The sequence below is a fragment of the Littorina saxatilis genome, linkage group LG8 (assembly GCF_037325665.1).
Source record: "Littorina saxatilis isolate snail1 linkage group LG8, US_GU_Lsax_2.0, whole genome shotgun sequence".
Lineage (NCBI taxonomy): Eukaryota > Metazoa > Mollusca > Gastropoda > Littorinimorpha > Littorinidae > Littorina > Littorina saxatilis.
In genome coordinates, this window is record NC_090252.1 from 26,025,990 (window position 1) to 26,045,989 (window position 20,000).

At 42.2% G+C, this 20,000-nt stretch overlaps 1 protein-coding gene across 2 annotated transcripts in view; it reads left to right on the top strand.

Annotated features, from left to right (window-relative positions):
• The window catches only part of LOC138973152 (sortilin-related receptor-like), an 84,561-nt gene that overhangs the window by 46,322 nt on the left and 18,239 nt on the right, over positions 1 to 20,000 (top strand). For both annotated transcript variants that reach the window (XM_070345829.1, XM_070345830.1), the window contains 11 exons: positions 426 to 548; positions 1,628 to 1,751; positions 3,283 to 3,452; positions 3,852 to 3,967; positions 5,971 to 6,075; positions 9,115 to 9,346; positions 11,404 to 11,508; positions 12,709 to 12,800; positions 17,004 to 17,196; positions 18,614 to 18,723; positions 19,932 to 20,000. The exon at positions 19,932 to 20,000 is cut by the window's right edge and continues 103 nt beyond it. In XM_070345829.1, coding sequence (XP_070201930.1) covers positions 426 to 548; positions 1,628 to 1,751; positions 3,283 to 3,452; positions 3,852 to 3,967; positions 5,971 to 6,075; positions 9,115 to 9,346; positions 11,404 to 11,508; positions 12,709 to 12,800; positions 17,004 to 17,196; positions 18,614 to 18,723; positions 19,932 to 20,000 — 1,439 coding nt within the window. The remainder of the gene's footprint in view (positions 1 to 425; positions 549 to 1,627; positions 1,752 to 3,282; positions 3,453 to 3,851; positions 3,968 to 5,970; positions 6,076 to 9,114; positions 9,347 to 11,403; positions 11,509 to 12,708; positions 12,801 to 17,003; positions 17,197 to 18,613; positions 18,724 to 19,931) is intronic.

The following is a 20,000-nucleotide window of genomic DNA, read 5'->3' on the forward strand; positions in this document are numbered from 1 at the left end:
TACATTGTGTGACTGAATGCTACTGTAACAGGAAGATATGATAAGGTCAACAATCACACATAGGCTTTTTCCTTCAAATTTAGGTTTATAAATGTGTGTTGCTTCTGAAAACGATGCACAGAGTATGTGAATACCTCCTTAGCCTGTGACTGTACCTCCTGGATGAAATGTACGTTTATATGCCTCTTTCCTCAAACATTGTTTTGTCATTTCTAGCAGCAGGAGGTAACGTATGTCTGTTTTGATGCGATTTCTGGCAGCAGGAGGTAACGTATGTCTGTGTTGATGTGATTTCTGGCAGCAGGAGGTAATACACGTCAGAATCACGTGATGAGAATGACTGATTAACAAAGGTAAAAGAAATGAAAATCAAAAAGACTGACTTGAAAGACTACAGTGCTGAATGTTGATGGTCTTCCTTGCAGCGCCGCACAACGGAACAGAGTTCTATCACTGTCCCAACAGCGAGTCGTGGATCCCCTGGCTCTACGTCTGTAACGGCAACCCTGATTGTCCCGGTGAGGCCGAGGAGAGGTCATGTCTTCGAGGTCAGTAGCTTCAACCACAAAGGAACAATTTGACATTGAGACTATCCCAAGAATGTTCAAATCCCAAATGATTTGATAGCTGGTGCTTTTTGGGTCCAGCGGACCATGTAGGCCAAATCAGGACCCCTTCAAATCCCTAAGTTTGAAACAGTGATCAAACTGTTTGAGAAATGTGCCTTGAATCTAGTGACAAATAACGCCTCGAAAGGCTTGCAATCAATCAATGAGGCTTATATCGCGCATATTCCGTGGGTACAGTTCTAGGCGCTCTGCAGTGATGCCGTGTGAGATGAAATTTTATACGGCCAGTAGATTGCAGCCATGTCGGCGCATATTTACCTTTCACGGCCTTATTCCAAGTCACACGGGTATGGTAGACAATTATTAACTGTGCCTAAGCAATTTTGCCAGGAAAGACCCTTTTGTCAATTGTGGGATCTTTAACGTGCACACCCATTGTAGTATACACGGGGGGTGGTTCGGACATGATGCAACATGATGATCATTTGGCTTAATTACTCCAACATTTTTCACTCGTGTTTTGGCTAAAGGAAATGGGTCACTGAACCCCAAATGACTACTTGAAAGGTGGTGTGTGGTGGGCAGTGCGCTGGTTATGTGAGGCTCGTGCTGCATGTCATCTGAAACAGTGATGGTGTTGCAGGGGTTCAAGTTTTTGATTTCCTTAATTCGTGGCTTGCTGCTTACATTCGCCACGGGGGAGCGTCATTGCCACCTTTTAAATTGAGTTTCAAAATTAAACCCGTCTCTATTTCCTCTATGTAATCCAAAACATTTTTTGTTGGGGAGCTGAATGTCAAAATGTTGCAAAGTATGGGGATAGGTGCGGTTTCAGGGGATGGGAGGGGGGGGGGGGTGGGGGGGGGGGGGGGTTAGGACTGATGCTCAGGGATGCTTATTACTTCTCAATAACTGCTTAAACTTTTGGGGGCCATTTTGGAAAAAATGCCAGCACACACACCCACACCAACCCCCCCCCCCTCTCCCCTCTCCCCCATGAAATCCTAGCAACATTCATCCATTTATATGTGAGTGACAATTGTGTGTTGTTGTTGCAGAGCTCTCGTCTCCCATAGACTATGTGCTGTCACCGTCTAAAGGTGACACGAACCTCACAGTGCACTGGGGGACCAAAGTCTCCTTTAGTCCTCTGTTTCCGGGGGACACCATTGTCTCTTTCTTGTGAGTCCTTCTTTTTCTTTGGCTTTTATCTGCCTGCAACATAAAATTGATTCACTTCTTTTCATTTTTTTTTTTAATGAGGAATACTACATTATTGCAACTATTTTCCTGTGTTTAAGTGAATATATCTCTGGTACGAACATTTTCATGATCTTATTTTGGAAAATGTAGTTACAGTGGTACCTGCAATGAGAGGCCCCTCCATTAAAAGAACAGTACCTCCCATGAAACCCCCCGCGGGTTAGGGGGAGTCCCATATTGGTTGGGACTAGAAAGAATTTACCCGATGCTACCCAGCATGTCGTAAGAGGCGACTAACGGTTCTGTTTCTTCTCTTCTTTTGTTTTATTTCTGCCTTACCAGTCCTTTCACCTATATTTCCTTCCAAGAAAACTCTCCCTACTATTCCCTGCAGTTTTCCAATTCTTTTCTTGTTGTCTTATTTCTACCTGACTGGATCCATCACCTTTATTTCACTTACCAAAAGTCTTCTTTTCCACATCCTTATTTCTCTGCACCCCGCATGTCGTATGAGGCGACTAACGGATTCTGTTTCTCCTTTAACCCTTGTTAAGTGGTTCTTGTATAGAATATAGTCAATGTTTGTAAAGATTTTAGTCAAGCAGTATGTAAGAAATGTTTAGTCCTTTGTACTGGAAACTTGCATTCTCCCAGTAAGGTCATATATTGTACTACGTTGCAAGCCCCTGGAGCAATTTTTTGATTAGTGCTTTTGTGAACAAGAAACACTTAACAAGTGGCTCTATCCCATCTCCCCCCTTTCCCCTATCCCATCTCCCCCCTTTCCCTCGTCGCGATATAACCTTCGTGGTTGAAAACGACGTTAAACACCAAATAAAGAAAGAAAGTAAAGAAAGACCTCCCATGAAAGGAATCTCTTTTGCATGACAGGCCACCTACAATGTGGGGACACTTTGGCTGATCTGTGATACACACAGTCCCCCCTGCCAAAACTCGTTATTTCAGATCTCCCCTGGATTTGACAAGGCCATCCCTCCACTGGCACACACCTACATTCAACATCCTGACTACTTGCTGTGCACAGTTGGATTGTTTGTATGAACTAGTTTTGCTGATTGACACTGGTGGCTTTGAGAAATGAATTCATTGACAAAAATCACACTGCGCAGAAAGCTGATTGTTGGTATGTGTCTGGGTGAAAGGCTGGCCTTGTCCCAGGTAATAGGCCGGTCAGGTCTGAGAGGGTGATCGAGCTGAATGGTTTACAGGGAAAGGCTGGCCTTGTCCCAGGTAAAAGGCCGGTCAGGTCTGAGAGGGTGAGCTGAATGGTTTACAGGGAAAGGCTGGCCTTGTCCCAGGTAAAAGGCCGGTCAGGTCTGAGAGGGTGAGCTGAATGGTTTACAGGGAAAGGCTGGCCTTGTCCCAGGTAAAAGGCCGGTCAGGTCTGAGAGGGTGAGCTGAATGGCTTACAGGGAAAGGAGTGTACCTTGAAAGTTGTGGTGAAGGCCATGAACATGTTGAGGACTAAATTGTTGCTCTGTTCTTGCAGCCCGAAGAGCCAGGCGAGTTTGTGTTTGAACCAGACAGTCCATAACAACAACACTTTTGTGCTGAAAAACCTTTGGCCACTGACAACCTACGTTATTGCTGTGTATGTCAACAATGGTACGGGCTTCTATTACCCCTCTTCACCCCTTGAGGTCACCACAAGGCCTGGAGGTAAGCTTTCTTGTGCTTGTTTGCATGTCGGGGAAGGGTTGTGTGTCTGTCTGTGTCTGTGTGTGTGTTTTAGTGTGTGTGTGACATTGACAATGGATTGTCTCTGGATTGAAAGTTTACACTTATTCGTCTCAAAAGACTCATTGCAATCTATCTTAATGGGTCTAATTGTGACCCATTGCAAAAAATTCAAGCAATAACCAGTAATGTTCATGGCTCTTCTTTCAATATATTACTTCACTTCCTCAAGGTTAATTATGCCAAAAATCTTGTTTCAATCACTGTGGATAAGTATATGTGTGTGTATGTGTGTCTATTTTCTTGTCTCTTCATGCCTCGATGCGTATGGCTTGACAGTTAAATTGTTGATGGCAAGTTTATGTGACCTTGTCGCCGCAGCTCCCTCTGCGCCTCGTCACCTGCAGTTCAATGTTGACCTGGTCGATGGCACAAACACTGTGGATGTCTTCTGGGAAGAGCCCGCCCGACTCAACAGCAGAAACGTCAACTACGCGGTCAGAGACAGTTTTTTCATACACCTATCACGCTAGGTGTTTTGTAAATAGGTACAGTCAAACCTGCCGTGACAACCACATCTCAAACTTTTCTGAAAAGTGCCAGTACGTCCAAAAAACTTATCAAAATGCCATGATATTTTACGTACTCTTTTGCAATTGTATTAACAATATTCATGTCAAATTTAAAAGCAATACAACGAGCCATTACAAAACAACAGGGTTTTTACCCACATAGCCCACGAGAAATGACGCCAAAACAGTCCTTTCTACGAACTCTCACGAGGCTGACACCTGTATTCTTCAAAATGGCAAAACAACACTGCTAGGCACAACAGCTGAACCAAATCAATTTTTATGGGTAGAAAATGAGTTGTTCTTCAATTTGAGATAAAAACAAACCGCGTAAGGCGAAATTACTACATTTAGTCAAGCTGTGGAACTCACAGGATGAAACTGAACGCACTGCATTTTTTCACAATGACTGTAGTCCACTGCTCGTGCAAAAGGCAGTGAAATTAACGAGCCTGTTTAGCGCGGTAGTGGTTGCGCTGTGCTGCATAGCACGCTTTTCTGTACCTCTCTTCGTTTTAACTTTCTGAGCGTGTTTTTAATCCAAACATATCATATCTATATGTTTTTGGAATCGGGAACCGACAAGGAATAAGATGAAATTGTTTTTAAATCAATTTCGGAAATTTTATTTTAATCATAATTTTTATATTTTTAATTTTCAGAGCTTGTTTTTAATCCAAATATAACATATTTATATGTTTTTGGAATCAGAAAATGATGAAGAATAAGATGAACGTAATTTTGGATCATTTTATAAAAAAATAATTTTAATTACAATTTTGAGATGTTTAATGTCTAATGACCAAAGTCATCAATTAATTTTTGAGCCTCCAAGCTGAAATGCAATACCAAAGTCCGGCCTTCGTCGAAGATTGCTTGGCCAAAATTTCAATCAATTTGATTGAAAAATGAGGGTGTGACAGTGCCGCCTTAACTTTTACAAAAAGCCGGATATGATATGACGTCATCAAAGACATTTATCGAAAAAATGAGAAAAACGTCTGGGGATATCATACTCAGGAACTCTCATGTAAACTTTCATAAAGATCAGTCCTGTAGTTTACTCTGAATCGCTCTACACACACACACAGACACACACACACACACACACACACACACACACACACACACACACACACACACACACACACACACACACACACACACACATACACCACGACCCTCGTCTCGATTCCTCCTCTATGTTAAAACATTTAGTCAAAACTTGACTAAATGCAAAAACGTCACTCTTGCTTATTTTGATTTTTTATGTATTTTAGTGACTGAAAGTTTGCTTTTGCGAATTTGATTTTGGGGGGTGTCCTAGGTCTCCGGTACACTGCACAAACACTAATTTATGAAAAATGAAACTTTTTATTTCATACGGTAGGGGAATGAATTACCTTTCTGGCAATAAACTTGGCTTTAATATAACTTACCGCATCACAAAGATCTACAGCTAAATGTATGTGTGTACTTTTTTATGACGAGTAGTGTAGATAATTCACCTTTCCGTAGCGACATAGTGTTTTTTTTTGTCACTCTAGATAAGTTCGACTGTATTACCCAAATGACAAGAAGAATGTTCCTTGGAGAAATTTTATTTTACCAAAATGACAAAAAGAATGCTCCTCAAAAACATTTATGTTACCAATATGACAAGAAGAATGCTTCTCGGAAAAATACACTTTTCCAAAATGACAGGAAGAATGCTCCTCACAAAAAATGATATTATTAATTAATGACAAGAAGAATGCTACTTACAAAAAATTATATTATCAAAACAACAAGTTCAACTAAAATGAAGTAGAATGGAACCCCTCCTTTAAGGAGCTCAACAAATCTGAAAGGAGGGTTCCACATTATTGTTGTGGGCAGAAATTGGGTCGGTTAATTAGTTAATCATGTTTCAAGTTTGTTTTGTGCAGGTCAAGGTGAAGGACTTGAACAGGTCTACGGAGCAAACCAAGTTTACCTATGACCTGAACGTCGGCTTCTACAGCCTTTCTCAGGATCACACCTTCAATATCTCAGTATGTACCTCATCACAGAGTCACAGCTTTAGTTTCACACTGCATACCTCATCACAGGGTCACACCCTTAGTTTCACACTGCGTGACTCATCACAGGGTCACACCCTTAGTTTCACACTGCGTGACTCATCACGGGTCACACCCTTAGTTTCACACTGCATACCTCATCATAGGGTCACACCCTTAGTTTCACACTGCATACCTCATCATAGGGTCACACCCTTAGTTTCTCACTGCGTGACTCATCACAGGGTCACACCCTTAGTTTCTCACTGCGTGACTCATCACAGGGTCACACCCTTAGTTTCACACTGCGTGTCACTCATCACAGGGTCACACCCTTAGTTTCACACTGCATACCTCATCATAGGGTCACACCTTTAGTTTCTCACTGCGTGACTCATCACAGTCACAACCTTAGTTTTCACTGCATTCCTCATCACAGGGTCACACCCTTAGTTTCACACTGCGTAACTCATCACAGGGTCACACCTTTAGTTTCTCAACGCATACCTCATCACAGGGTCACACCCTTAGTTTCACACTGCGTGACTCATCACAGGGTCACACCCTTAGTTTCTCACTGCATTCCTCATCACAGTCACAACCTTAGTTTTCACTGCATCCCTCATCACAGTCACAACCTTAGTTTTCACTGCATCCCTCATCACAGTCACAACCTTAGTTTTCACTGCATCCCTCATCACAGTCACACCCTTAGTTTTCACTGCATCCCTCATCACAGTCACAACCTTAGTTTTCACTGCATCCCTCATCACAGTCACAACCTTAGTTTTCACTGCATCCCTCATCACAGTCACAACCTTAGTTTTCACTGCATTCCTCATCACAGTCACAACCTTAGTTTTCACTGCATCCCTCATCACAGTCACAACCTTAGTTTTCACTGCATTCCTCATCACAGTCACAACCTTAGTTTTCACTGCATCCCTCATCACAGTCACAACCTTAGTTTTCACTGCATCCCTCATCACAGTCACAACCTTAGTTTTCACTGAATCCCTCATCACAGTCACAACCTTAGTTTTCACTGCATTCCTCATCACAGTCACAACCTTAGTTTTCACTGCATCCCTCATCACAGTCACAACCTTAGTTTTCACTGCATCCCTCATCACAGTCACAACCTTAGTTTTCACTGCATCCCTCATCACAGTCACAACCTTAGTTTTCACTGCATCCCTCATCACAGTCACAACCTTAGTTTTCACTGCATCCCTCATCACAGTCACAACCTTAGTTTTCACTGCATCCCTCATCACAGTCACAACCTTAGTTTTCACTGCATCCCTCATCACAGTCACAACCTTAGTTTTCACTGCATCCCTCATCACAGTCACAACCTTAGTTTTCACTGCATCCCTCATCACAGTCACAACCTTAGTTTTCACTGCATCCCTCATCACAGTCACAACCTTAGTTTTCACTGCATCCCTCATCACAGTCACAACCTTAGTTTTCACTGCATCCCTCATCACAGTCACAACCTTAGTTTTCACTGCATCCCTCATCACAGTCACAACCTTAGTTTTCACTGCATCCCTCATCACAGTCACAACCTTAGTTTTCACTGCATCCCTCATCACAGTCACAACCTTAGTTTTCACTGCATCCCTCATCACAGTCACAACCTTAGTTTTCACTGCATTCCTCATCACAGTCACAACCTTAGTTTTCACTGCATCCCTCATCACAGTCACAACCTTAGTTTTCACTGCATCCCTCATCACAGTCACAACCTTAGTTTTCACTGCATCCCTCATCACAGTCACAACCTTAGTTTTCACTGCATCCCTCATCACAGTCACAACCTTAGTTTTCACTGCATTCCTCATCACAGTCACAACCTTAGTTTTCACTGCATCCCTCATCACAGTCACAACCTTAGTTTTCACTGCATCCCTCATCACAGTCACAACCTTAGTTTTCACTGCATCCCTCATCACAGTCACAACCTTAGTTTTCACTGCATCCCTCATCACAGTCACAACCTTAGTTTTCACTGCATCCCTCATCACAGTCACAACCTTAGTTTTCACTGCATCCCTCATCACAGTCACAACCTTAATTTTCACTGCATCCCTCATCACAGTCACAACCTTAGTTTTCACTGCGTAACTCATCACAGTCACAACCTTAGTTTTCACTGCATTCCTCATCACAGTCACAACCTTAGTTTTCACTGCATCCCTCATCACAGTCACAACCTTAGTTTTCACTGCATTCCTCATCACAGTCACAACCTTAGTTTTCACTGCATCCCTCATCACAGTCACAACCTTAGTTTTCACTGCATCCCTCATCACAGTCACAACCTTAGTTTTCACTGCATTCCTCATCACAGGGTCACACCCTTAGTTTCACACTGCGTAACTCATCACAGGGTCACACCTTTAGTTTCACACTGCGTGACTCATTACAGGGTCACACCTTTAGTTTCACACTGCGTGGCTCATCACAGGGTCACACCTTTAGTTTCACACTGCGTGACTCATTACAGGGTCACACCTTTAGTTTCACACTGCGTGGCTCATCACAGGGTCACACCTTTAGTTTCACACTGCGTGACTCATCACAGGGTCACACCCTTAGTTTCACACTGCGTAACTCATCACAGGGTCACACCCTTAGTTTCACACTGCGTAACTCATCACAGGGTCACACCTTTAGTTTCACACTGCGTGACTCATTACAGGGTCACACCTTTAGTTTCACACTGCGTGGCTCATCACAGGGTCACACCTTTAGTTTCACACTGCGTGACTCATCACAGGGTCACACCCTTAGTTTCACACTGCGTAACTCATCACAGGGTCACACCTTTAGTTTCACACTGCGTGACTCATCACAGGGTCACACCCTTAGTTTCACACTGCGTAACTCATCACAGTCACAACCTTAGCTTCACAGTTCATGATTCCTCACAGGGTCACACATTTAGTTCCAATAATGAACCTTCCTTGAATGTATTTTCTGTTTTCAAATACGACGATAATGAGACTAATCAACTTTGTGCAGGTGCAAGCCGTGGGTGAGACGGGTAAAAAAAGCCCCTGGGTGAGCAAGCTGTTTGTTTATAAAGAGAGCATGCTGCGGCCTCTCGACGTCACCGCAGGAAAGGTCACTCACACCTCCGTCCAGCTCAGTTGGCAGCAACGTCACAACGCCACGCTGTATCGGGTCACAGCCACCGTCCTGGACCAGCAAGGCCGTCACATTTACAAGACCACCACAGTCCCTACTTTTACCTGTGAGTTACCTGTCCCTGCCAGGTCAGGTGTTGCATGAATCCGACACAAAAGATATCAGTATTTGGAGGGATTTGTTTGGTGTCGGCAGTCATCAAAACACAAAAGCTGATTTCTGAAATGTAAACTTTGGTGGCATTTAGACGGATAATGGGTGGTGGAAAGAGTCCAAACCATTCAGGCCATTTATGATAATCTCGCTGAAAATAAATCCAAGCAACATCCCTGTAATTGTTTCAGAAAATCAGACCGCAAAAAATTATTGCGACATTTTTCAGACCACTCAGGATGCTATCTGGAAGAAATCATATGTAAAGTTTTTTTAAAATCTGTTCAATACTTTTCTGGGTATTACTCTGAACACGCACATGCACGGCCACACACACACACGCATGCGCAGACACACACACACACACACACACACACGCACACACACACACACACACACACACCCCTTGTCTCAATTCCCAATCTGCTGAAAAACATTTAGTCGAAATATTGACTAAGATCTCTTGTCATCATTTTCACGATTTTTCATTCACAAGCACCTGGGAAATAAATCTCATGTTCCCCAGGCAATAAATCCCCGGTTACCATAGTTGCAGGAAGCAGCTTATACATGGATAATCAAAAGCAAAACCAATAGAAACGCTCGGGGATTCTTCGGCTCTTTTCATTGGCGTTTCCCCAGACCTAAACAGACGACACGACACTGCTTTGCAAAGTTCCACAAACGAACTGGCAAACTGGCAAAAGTAAACAAAAAACAAAACTACTTCATGAAAGGTCATAAATTCATCACAAACAAATGAAACCTACCGATATGTTTTGTCTTCTTACGAAGTCATGGAGTGCGTGTATCTGTGTTTCGATACACAGACGTTCGGAGAAACACGAACGTCAAGTTCAAGTCAAACCAATTGACCCCTGACACACACATTTTGACCCGTGCACAAGACGTATCGATAAACGAAGCGCAAATAAGAAATAATAATAAAAGCAAAGAAAATAGCAACAAGACATGCAAACATCTAACAAAGCCGAGCAAGCAGAATGACAGGTCTAATGAAAATCAAAGAGGCACTGAGTCGGAAACAAGATTGCGATTCTTTCCTTCGCTGCACGACGCAAACCTTCTGTGACCTTTGACCCAACGTAGCTTCCACATTCGATCACTAAGCTTAATATTTACAACTGAAAGCCGAGGGGGTGGAATACCGAGATGAACCTACAGAACTGTGCATCCTCAAACCTGACATATTCATCCCAACATTTTATGAACTCAAAAACACAGAAAGTTGCTTTCACACGCCAGCTTTGATTGCCAGTGATTATCAAAACGGAATTCGTGTGGTTATCAAAACGATACCCGTGTTTCAAAGCATGGCTCCCTGTGTTGATTTTGCACTTATTTTCTCACTACCAAAATGATGACAAAAACGATGTTTGGAGGTTTGTTGTCAAACCAGCTTTTTTGTCGGTCCTCGGGGGGCATATCGAGGCCTTCGTCAATAAATATGAAACAAAAGACGATATGCTCCCCCTCGGACCGACAAAAAAGCTGGTCTGTCAACAACCCATCAAACATCTTATAATGCCCACAAGAAGTAATAATCAGCAAAGGTCAGGTTTTTGCCAGGGTTAGCTATAGATTGCTGATTTTTTTTTTTTTAAGATCATGCTCACAAGGAGTAACAATCAGAAAGGTTTAGTCAAATTGCAAACAAAACAAAAGAAAGAGAGAGAGAGAGAGAGAAAGAGAGAGAGAGATCAAATCAAATCAAATCAAATCAAATTTTATTTTACGAGGGTTGTGGCATAAGCAATATAAACGAGCTTCTTTTCAACCAGCCCTCGCCCAGAGAGGGACTATTCTAATCTTGAGAGAGAGAGAGAGAGAGAGAGAGAGAGAGAGTTATGACCAAAAAGGCTAGGTTTTTGCAATGTTTAGCTTTGTTGCAGTGGTGCATGACTAATACACGAAAAAGAAGTGAGGAAGAACATGTGTTTTGAAGGAGTATGGCGCTAACAGTGCTGAACATGTGTGTGTGTGTTGCAGTCAAGGACCTGTGCCCCGGCTCAACATTCTCCTTCACTGTGGAGGCAGAATATGGTCACAACACTACCAGTCTCCCTTCTGTCCCTAGGACAGTCACAACCACCGGTCAGTTCACACTCTCTTCTTCACTTCTTATTTTTCTTTCTTTCTTTCTTTCTCTCTTTCTAGTCTTTCTAGTCTTTCTTTCTTTCTCTCTTTCTAGTCTTTCTTGTCTTTCTTTCTTTTTTTCTTTCTCTCTTTCTAGTCTTTCTTGTCTTTCTTTCTTTCTCTCTTTCTTGTCTTTCTAGTCTTTCTTTCTCTCTTTCTAGTCTTTCTTTCTCTCTTTCTAGTCTTTCTTTCTAGTCTTTCTTTCTCTCTTTCTAGTCTTTCTAGTCTTTCTTTCTAGTCTTTCTTTCTCTCTTTCTAGTCTTTCTAGTCTTTCTTTCTCTCTTTCTAGTCTTTCTTTCTCTCTTTCTTGTCTTTCTAGTCTTTCTTTCTCTCTTTCTAGTCTTTCTTTCTCTCTTTCTTGTCTTTCTAGTCTTTCTTTCTCTCTTTCTAGTCTTTTTTTCTCTCTTTCTTGTCTTTCTCTCTTTCTAATCTTTCTAGTCTTTCTTTCTCTCTTTCTAGTCTTTCTTTCTCTCTTTCTAGTCTTTCTTTCTCTCTTTCTAGTCTTTCTTGTCTTTCTCTCTTTCTGGTCTTTCTAGTCTTTCTTTCTCTCTTTCCAGTCTTTCTAGTCTTTCTTTCTCTCTTTCTAGTCTTTCTTTCTCTCTTTCTAGTCTTTCTAGTCTTTCTTTCTCTCTTTCTAGTCTTTCTTTCTCTCTTTCTAGTCTTTCTTTCTCTCTTTCTAGTCTTTCTTTCTCTCTTTCTAGTCTCTCTTTCTCTCTTTCCAGTCTTTCTAGTCTTTCTTTCTTTCTTTCTAGTCTTTCGTTTTTTCTTTCCCTCTTTCTAGTCTTTCTAGTCTTTCTTTCTTTCTTTCTTTCTCTCTTTTTTTTATTCTTTCTCTCTTTCTTTCTCTCTTTCTAGTCTTTCTTTTTTTCTTTCTTTCCCTTTTCTAGTCTTTCTTTCATTTTTAAATTTTTTTATTTTATTTGTTTCTTTCTTTCATGCTTTCTTTTTTAACACTTATATTTATTTATTTTCATCTTTCTTTCTCTGTTTCTTTAATTTTTTCTTTCTATCTTTCTCTTTCTTTCTTTCCATCTTTCTATCTTTCTTTCTTTCTTTCTTTTCCGCAACAGATAATGGCTAGTGAAAACAAATGCAAGATAAGAACAGGACGTCACCAGTAGTGAAGAATCTAAGTGTCATTGATTTTGTTATTTTCAGGAACAAAGCCACCAGTACCCAGTAATCTGACTGTCGTTTTAGCTGGTACTACCGTCAACATTAATTTCATCAAACCATCTGGAACCAACAAGGTGGGTACTTTGAACCCAACTTCTCCAACTTATTGTTCTGGAGAAAAATGACATGAAGAACAGTGGAAAGCTTGATGTTTTACTACTGAGCAGGGTTCGTACAGAGTCCTTGAACCCTGGAAAACTCCTTTAAAATTGGAAAACCTTTTCCAGGCCTTGAAAAGTGCTTGAAAATAGAGTTTTGTTAAATAGTCATTGAAAAGTACTTGATTTTTCCAAATTGTTGCCTATACATTTCGTCAGCAGCTTGTCTTATTTAAAAAAAATGCAACCCCCTTTTTTTTCGTCAAATACAGTAACACATTTTGGGAGAATAAAAGATCGAGTGAAAACGAAAATAGACGAACTAACTATTACTAGTCACCCGTAGTTGCTTCCCTTCCCGGAAGTTGGCAAGGGAAACAACTACGGAATGACTAATAGTTTGCAGACTTGAAAAACTGAAGGTAAGCTTGGTGCTTTGCATTAATTTGAGGAAAATCATGTCCTTGAAAAGCATTTATTTGGTCCTGGAAATGTCCTTGAAAACTCATTGAATTGTATCAGCTCTGCCCTGCAGGAACCCTGCTACTGGCATGAATCAAGTTTTAACACTTTTCCAGGTTAGCTACCGGCACGGTTGGCCAAGTGGTAAGGCGTCCACCCCGTGATCGGGAGGTCGTGGGTTCGAGCCCCGGCCGGGTCATACCTAAGACTTTAAAATTGGCAATCTAGTGGCTGCTCCGCCTGGCGTCTGGCATTATGGGGTTAGTGCTAGGACTGGTTGGTCCGGTGTCGGAATAATGTGACTGGGTGAGACATGAAGCCTGTGCTGCGACTTCTGTCTTGTGTGTGGCGCACGTTATATGTCAAAGCAGCACCGCCCTGATATGGCCCTTCGTGGTCAGCTGGGCGTTAAGCAAACAAATAAACAAATCCAGGTTAGCTGAACAATGATACAAAATAGTGCAAGTTGACAAAAACTAGGACTTGTAGAAGTTGTATTGTCCCAAACGTGTATCTCTAAGAAGCATGGCAGTCATTTTATTATTGACTCTGACGCTATGATCACCGTAGCCCACACATCAGCGGCCATTGTTCTGTCCCATGTTTGGAAGGGGTGCAACACTACCACCCCTAATTAAAAACCCTGACAGATTAAATTACATATTCTTACCGCAATTCTCATAAATGCATTGACTTCAATCTCACATGCTAGATGTCGAAACACTACTCAAATTACCTGCCCTTGAAAGGGTGGTAACCAAGCTAAAAAAACAGACGCCATAGCCGTTGCTATGCCCTGAACCCACTTGGTTACCCATAACCCCCCGCGCACCACGTGAGCGCCGGCATCCGGAATAATCATTCTCGACTTTCGACGACACACGTCAGACGTGCGGAATTCGACCGCTCACTTGGCTTTCCCTTGCCCTTGTCTTTGTGACGATACGGGCTTGGGGGGGCCTTTACCTGTTCGCCTTTCTTTTGGTGAGACCTGTCCTTTTTATTGAATTGAATTGTTGTTTGTTAGCTGCTTGTTTCCATCCGCTTCAGAAATTTACTTTTCTGGTGGACTACGTTTTTCGGCCATTTACAGGATGGCCGATAGCAAGCAGTAACTTAGTGCGAGGCAGGAAGTGAATAAGGCTGCTAGCCCTATTTAGAAACCTCTGTGCGGGTCTTCGACCCTTCGAGTAGTACTTCTTTTGTAGTAGCTATTCGTGCGGATAAGGTTTCGTTTTTTCTTCCCAGCCCGCCTCTCCTCTTAAGGAGAACCAGTTAGTGTCTTCCACTTTCGGGGGACTTAACGATGAAATATGTGTTTATTTCTCAGCTGTTTCAGGCACGATCGGCTCGCCCACTGCGGCGGCGTACTCCTGGGCAGCTTCGCATCGTGGTCTGGTGCAAATGGCCAGTTCGGTTCAGCCCTTTTTTGCCTCTGGTGGCTCTGGGTTGTTCACGAGCACCCTCTCCTTTGAGGAGGAGGGGGGGGGGGGGGGCCTGCTCCCTTCCTGCCTCTGACCACTCTAATTACCTCTGGTATTTCTCAGTGCGTTGGGGGATGGGGGGGGGGGGGTGTTCTTGCTTCGCACGGTGGTCTGGTGCAAATGGCCAGTTCGGTTTTGCCATCTTCTCTTTGGAGGTCTGATGACGTGTTCATTAATTTTTACCTCCTGGACATCTCCTGCTCTTGACTTGACAAGGCCTTTTCTTTGCCCTCGTTAGTTTCTGCAGGACAGGTTCTTTCAGGGACATAATTAAGTCCCTCCTCCTTTAGGAGCAATCTGCATTTATGAGAATTGCGGTAAGAATATGTAATTTCATCGAAAATTTCAATAATAAATTTTCATTTGATAAATATACTTACCCAATTCTCATAGTTAATACCCTTCCATCCATCCCCGCTACTTAATTTCCTATGGGTTTTTGAGAAGTCTCGAATGATTATTCCGGATGCCGGCGCTCACGTGGTGCGCGGGGGGGTTATGGGTAACCAAGTGGGTTCAGGGCATAGCAACGGCTATGGCGTCTGATTTTTTTAGCTTGGTTACCACCCTTTCAAGGGCAGGTAATTTGAGTAGTGTTTCGACATCTAGCATGCGAGATTGAAGTCAATGCATTTATGAGAATTGGGTAAGTATATTAATCAAATGAAAATTTATCCCCGAGTACGCTAGTACAAGGGCTCAGCAGACTTTAATTGTCTGTCTGTCTGTCTTTCTCCACTTAACAGCTTATTGTTGGGAAACTACTGGGCGCAGTTCGTTCAAAAATTGATACACTAACTTGATAATAGGTCCAATTGATCGTATTAAAACTTCATAATGTTACCTGGGACCTAAATGCGAAATAAACCACAAAAAACCGACTTGGCGGTGGGAGGAATTCGCGGAGCCACAGCCAGCCAGGCAGTCTGATAGAACAGCCGAACTCGTCACACATTGACGAGAAATATAGCGTCATAAAAAGATTACGTCACGGTCAAAAGTCTTTGACGTCTTTTTCTCTCACGTGGTGTGTGTGTGTGTTCATTTTGTGCACATGTGTTGGTGTTACTGTTTGTGTGTGTGTGTGTGTGTGTGTTTGTGTGTGTGTGTGTGTGTGTGTGTGTGTGTGTGTGTGTGTGTGTGTGTAAGAAAGAGAGAGAGAGAGGGAGTGAGGGAGAGAGAGTGTGTGTGTGTGTGAATGTGTGTGTGCATTTTCACTGTGATCAAATAAAAGAGAAAGGCCAGTCACCACGCACATCCTCGGCTCGCATGCAATGTATTTATATAGCAAAGGGAATGCCTGTAATTCACACAGATCAATCACTTGGTCTTAAACGTGCACAAGACAAAAACGTTCATACTGGGGGAGCGAGCCAGTCTGAAGAGTACTCGGGTCCAGCGCGAGCGTTTTTTATTATTGAAATTTTCGATTTATTTCCCATACTAGCAGTTAAGCCTGGCTTCGCCCGGGTGTAAGCGCCCCATAGCAATTTAAGACGCTGGCTTTCCCATTATAATCAGCATTACCTTGTTTGGATACCAAAAAAAAAAAGAGTTACCTCCTTTTGCTTCTAGAAATTTCCGGAACTGTCCAGTTAATTTTTCTTTCTTCATTTCTTCCCCTCATAGGAGCAATAGAGAGTCTCTAATATCACTCGCATGATGTGCTTGCTACAGGTGAACAGTAGGCACTGGACTGGTCTTGCACTATATAGGCTGTATTCAATAAATGGGAGGTCCATAATCTGAGAAAGGAAACAATGAATCAAGGAACTAAAACCTAGGTGCACATCTGCGGCTCCTAGGGAGTGTGCGTGCACACTATCTTGTTCCTGCCTCTTGCCATCTCAGACTATGGCGACCACACACAGACACACACACACTCTCTTACATCCATTTTTATATATAGTAGAGATTCAGATGAGGGTTTGTTAGAAACTATGTTGCATACTATCAGTTGTGATTTGCCTGCCATGCAATGTTTTGTGCATGTACAGTGGAACCTGTAAGAGAGGCCCCAAGGGACGGACCAAAAGTGGTTGTTATGTACTGATGGGAAAGCTGAATTATCCTGAAAAAAAGTTAAGTCTGGGATCCTTTGGGTGGTTGTGGTAGGCATGGTTATTTTCAGGAGGTGGTCCACAGGGCAGGTTCAACTGTAGTGGTAACTGATATCGCTGTTGTTAATTCTTCACTCCTTTAATAAAGTAAGTCTTTTTTCGTGTGTCTGCAGGTGACAGTGTATTACCTTGAAGACCGGGTAGTTGACATGGAAACATTCTTCGCCAAAGCTCATAAGAAGACAGCAAATCAGTCCTCGGTGACAATCGACAAACTGAACGCCTGTGAGCACTACTTCGTCTACGTGGGCTGTGGGACCAACACCTGTCCTGTCATTGAAGCCAAGCCCTTTCACACGCAGGAAGGTAAGTAATGCTGCACTCCAGTGGAACCTCTCTCCCCCTAGCCCTCCTACCCCCCCCCCCCCCTCCCCTCCACCCACCCAAAACAAATATGAGAAAATCCGGTTAAATGGAGAGTCTTAAAATGGAGGAAAAAGCCATCAGATTCTATTAGCATTAGATCTGTGAAACTAGGTTCGTAAAATGGAAGAAATTCCATCAGATTCTATTAGCATTAGATCTGTGAAACTAGGTTCGTAAAATGGAGGAAATTCCATCAGATTCTATCAGCATTAGATCTGTGAAACTAGGTTCGTAAAATGGAGGAAATTCCATCAGATTCTATCAGCATTAGATCTGTGAAACTAGGTTCGTAAAATGGAGGAAATTCCATCAGATTCTATTAGCATTAGATCTGTGAAACTAGGTTCGTAAAATGGAGGAAATTCCATCAGATTCTATTAGCATTAGATCTGTGAAACTAGGTTGGTAAAATGGAGGAAAAAGCCATCAGATTCTATTAGCATTAGATCTGTGAAACTAGGTTCGTAAAATGGAGGAAATTCCATCAGATTCTATTAGCATTAGATCTGTGAAACTAGGTTCGTAAAATGGAGGAAAAAGCCATCAGATTCTATTAGCATTAGATCTGTGAAACTAGGTTCGTAAAATGGAGGAAAAAGCCATCAGATTCTATTAGCATTAGATCTGTGAAACTAGGTTCGTAAAATGGAGGAAATTCCATCAGATTCTATTAGCATTAGATCTGTGAAACTAGGTTGGTAAAATGGAGGAAAAAGCCATCAGATTCTATTAGCATTAGATCTGTGAAACTAGGTTGGTAAAATGGAGGAAAAAGCCATCAGATTCTATTAGCATTAGATCTGTGAAACTAGGTTCGTAAAATGGAAGAAATTCCATCAGATTCTATTAGCATTAGATCTGTGAAACTAGGTTCGTAAAATGGCGATAAACATTGTTGGATACTGTAAGTGTAACATCTGGAAAACTAGGGTCGTAAAAGAGAAAGAGGGCACTGGTCTTGAAATGAGGGTTCTGCTGTATTTCATGTTCAACTCCTCTTTCTCTCTCCCTCCTTTGGCTCGCTTGTTTTAAGAGTTTGGGGGGGGGGGGGGGAGGGGTGGTATGAGAATGTTGCAGAGCAGACATTTTTGGACCAGTTCAGTGTGGAGCAGGATTTTTGGATGTGTAATATTCAACTGGTAATGGTGGTACGGAAGGGTTGGAAGGCTTGCAGTAGATTTGTTTGGTACAAATGCTAACTGTTGCCGTTTGTCCTCTCTCTTTGTCTTTTTTTTCTGTGTTTCTTCTCGACTCTTTTTTTCTTTCTTTATCCTGATGTTGTTTTTCCTCGTTTGATTTTGTCTTCTTTTCTTCCAGTTGTGTTTTGTGTGTTGCTCACCAAATTGTTGTGTTGCAGATGACAAAGCACCACCAAAACATCTGCAGAATGAGTTTGAGTTGAAGAATGGAGCTCCCCAAAAGCTGAAATTGTCCTGGAAACCTCCGTGTGATTCCATGAAGAAAGTTGTAAGTAGTGTGTGATGTTTTTTTAATGGAGCCTCCTGTCATTTGCTCTTAACGGCTGAGCCAGGGTATGTAAGGTGCCTGTACTTTTGACTCATTAGATTATCACTCTGGGAAGGGTTCAAACATTTCAATCTTTCTCGAATATTTTTGGACAAAATGTCTTTTGACAGGTCAGTCGTCATCAAGCAAGTTTTCTCGCAGGCAGATGTAGGTAATGGTTTTCTACCATTATGTGACCCGTTCTCACAAAACAATAGATAATTTGATTTTTAACATCCTGTGATATGTATATGCTGAGAAAGTGCAGAACTCCCTCTTTATGATGATGAAAGTTGTAAGTGAGTGGTAAAAAAATGACTTTGTAACATTAGTTTAAAGCTATTAACCAGCATGTCGACCATTTTAAGAAAATCACTGTTGAAGTTGTTACTCTGAAAACAGGTTTTCCTCCAGCAACCTAGGTAATACATGCTTCATAGCTTATGAAATGGTGAGAAAGAGTATAAAAGAGCATAGAAATGAGACCAGAAAGATTTTTTTGTTGCCGTTACAACTGTTATGATTAGATTTCTATGAAAGTCTTGGTGCACCAGATCAAAATATAGTCCTTGACCTTTCCAACGATGTATAATAAGCAAGGGTACTGCAAACAATCAGTTTGACAATTTGGCCTTGTGTGGCCTTAGTTTACAAGAAAGGGACGCTTTGGATCGATAGTAGGTATCAATAAAATCAAGTGTAACACATTTTTAGGATGATTTTGACTAAATGCAGGCAGTATAAGGTTAATGAAGCGTAGTTCTGTTTGAAACAGCAAAACAATAGAATTTCAACTATATTGACCCTCTCCACCTTATTCTGTTCGCTGAGCAGCTGGCCGCCAGCGACTTATCTATCATTTTGTGAGAACCGGTCACATATTACGCACCTAGAAATAGAATGTTTCCAAGGTTATCATCTGAGTAAATAACTGTTGGCCCGAACAGTTTTGAATTGAGAAAAGCCTTAATGCTATGTGATCCAACATGCAGTTAAAACTGCTGTGTACATGTGTGACGGTGTGTGTGTGTGTGCGCACGCGCATGTGAGTGTGTGTGTGTAGGTGTGTGTGTGTGTGTGTGTGTGTGTGTGTGTGTGTGTGTGTGTGTGTGTGTGTGTGTGTGTGTGCACGGCCTGTGGAAGATGCTAACAACCATGGACTTTCCCAGGGCTACATAGTGCAGAAAGCGTGGCCGGGACAACCCCATGTACAGCGAGACATTGTGCATGGCAACCTC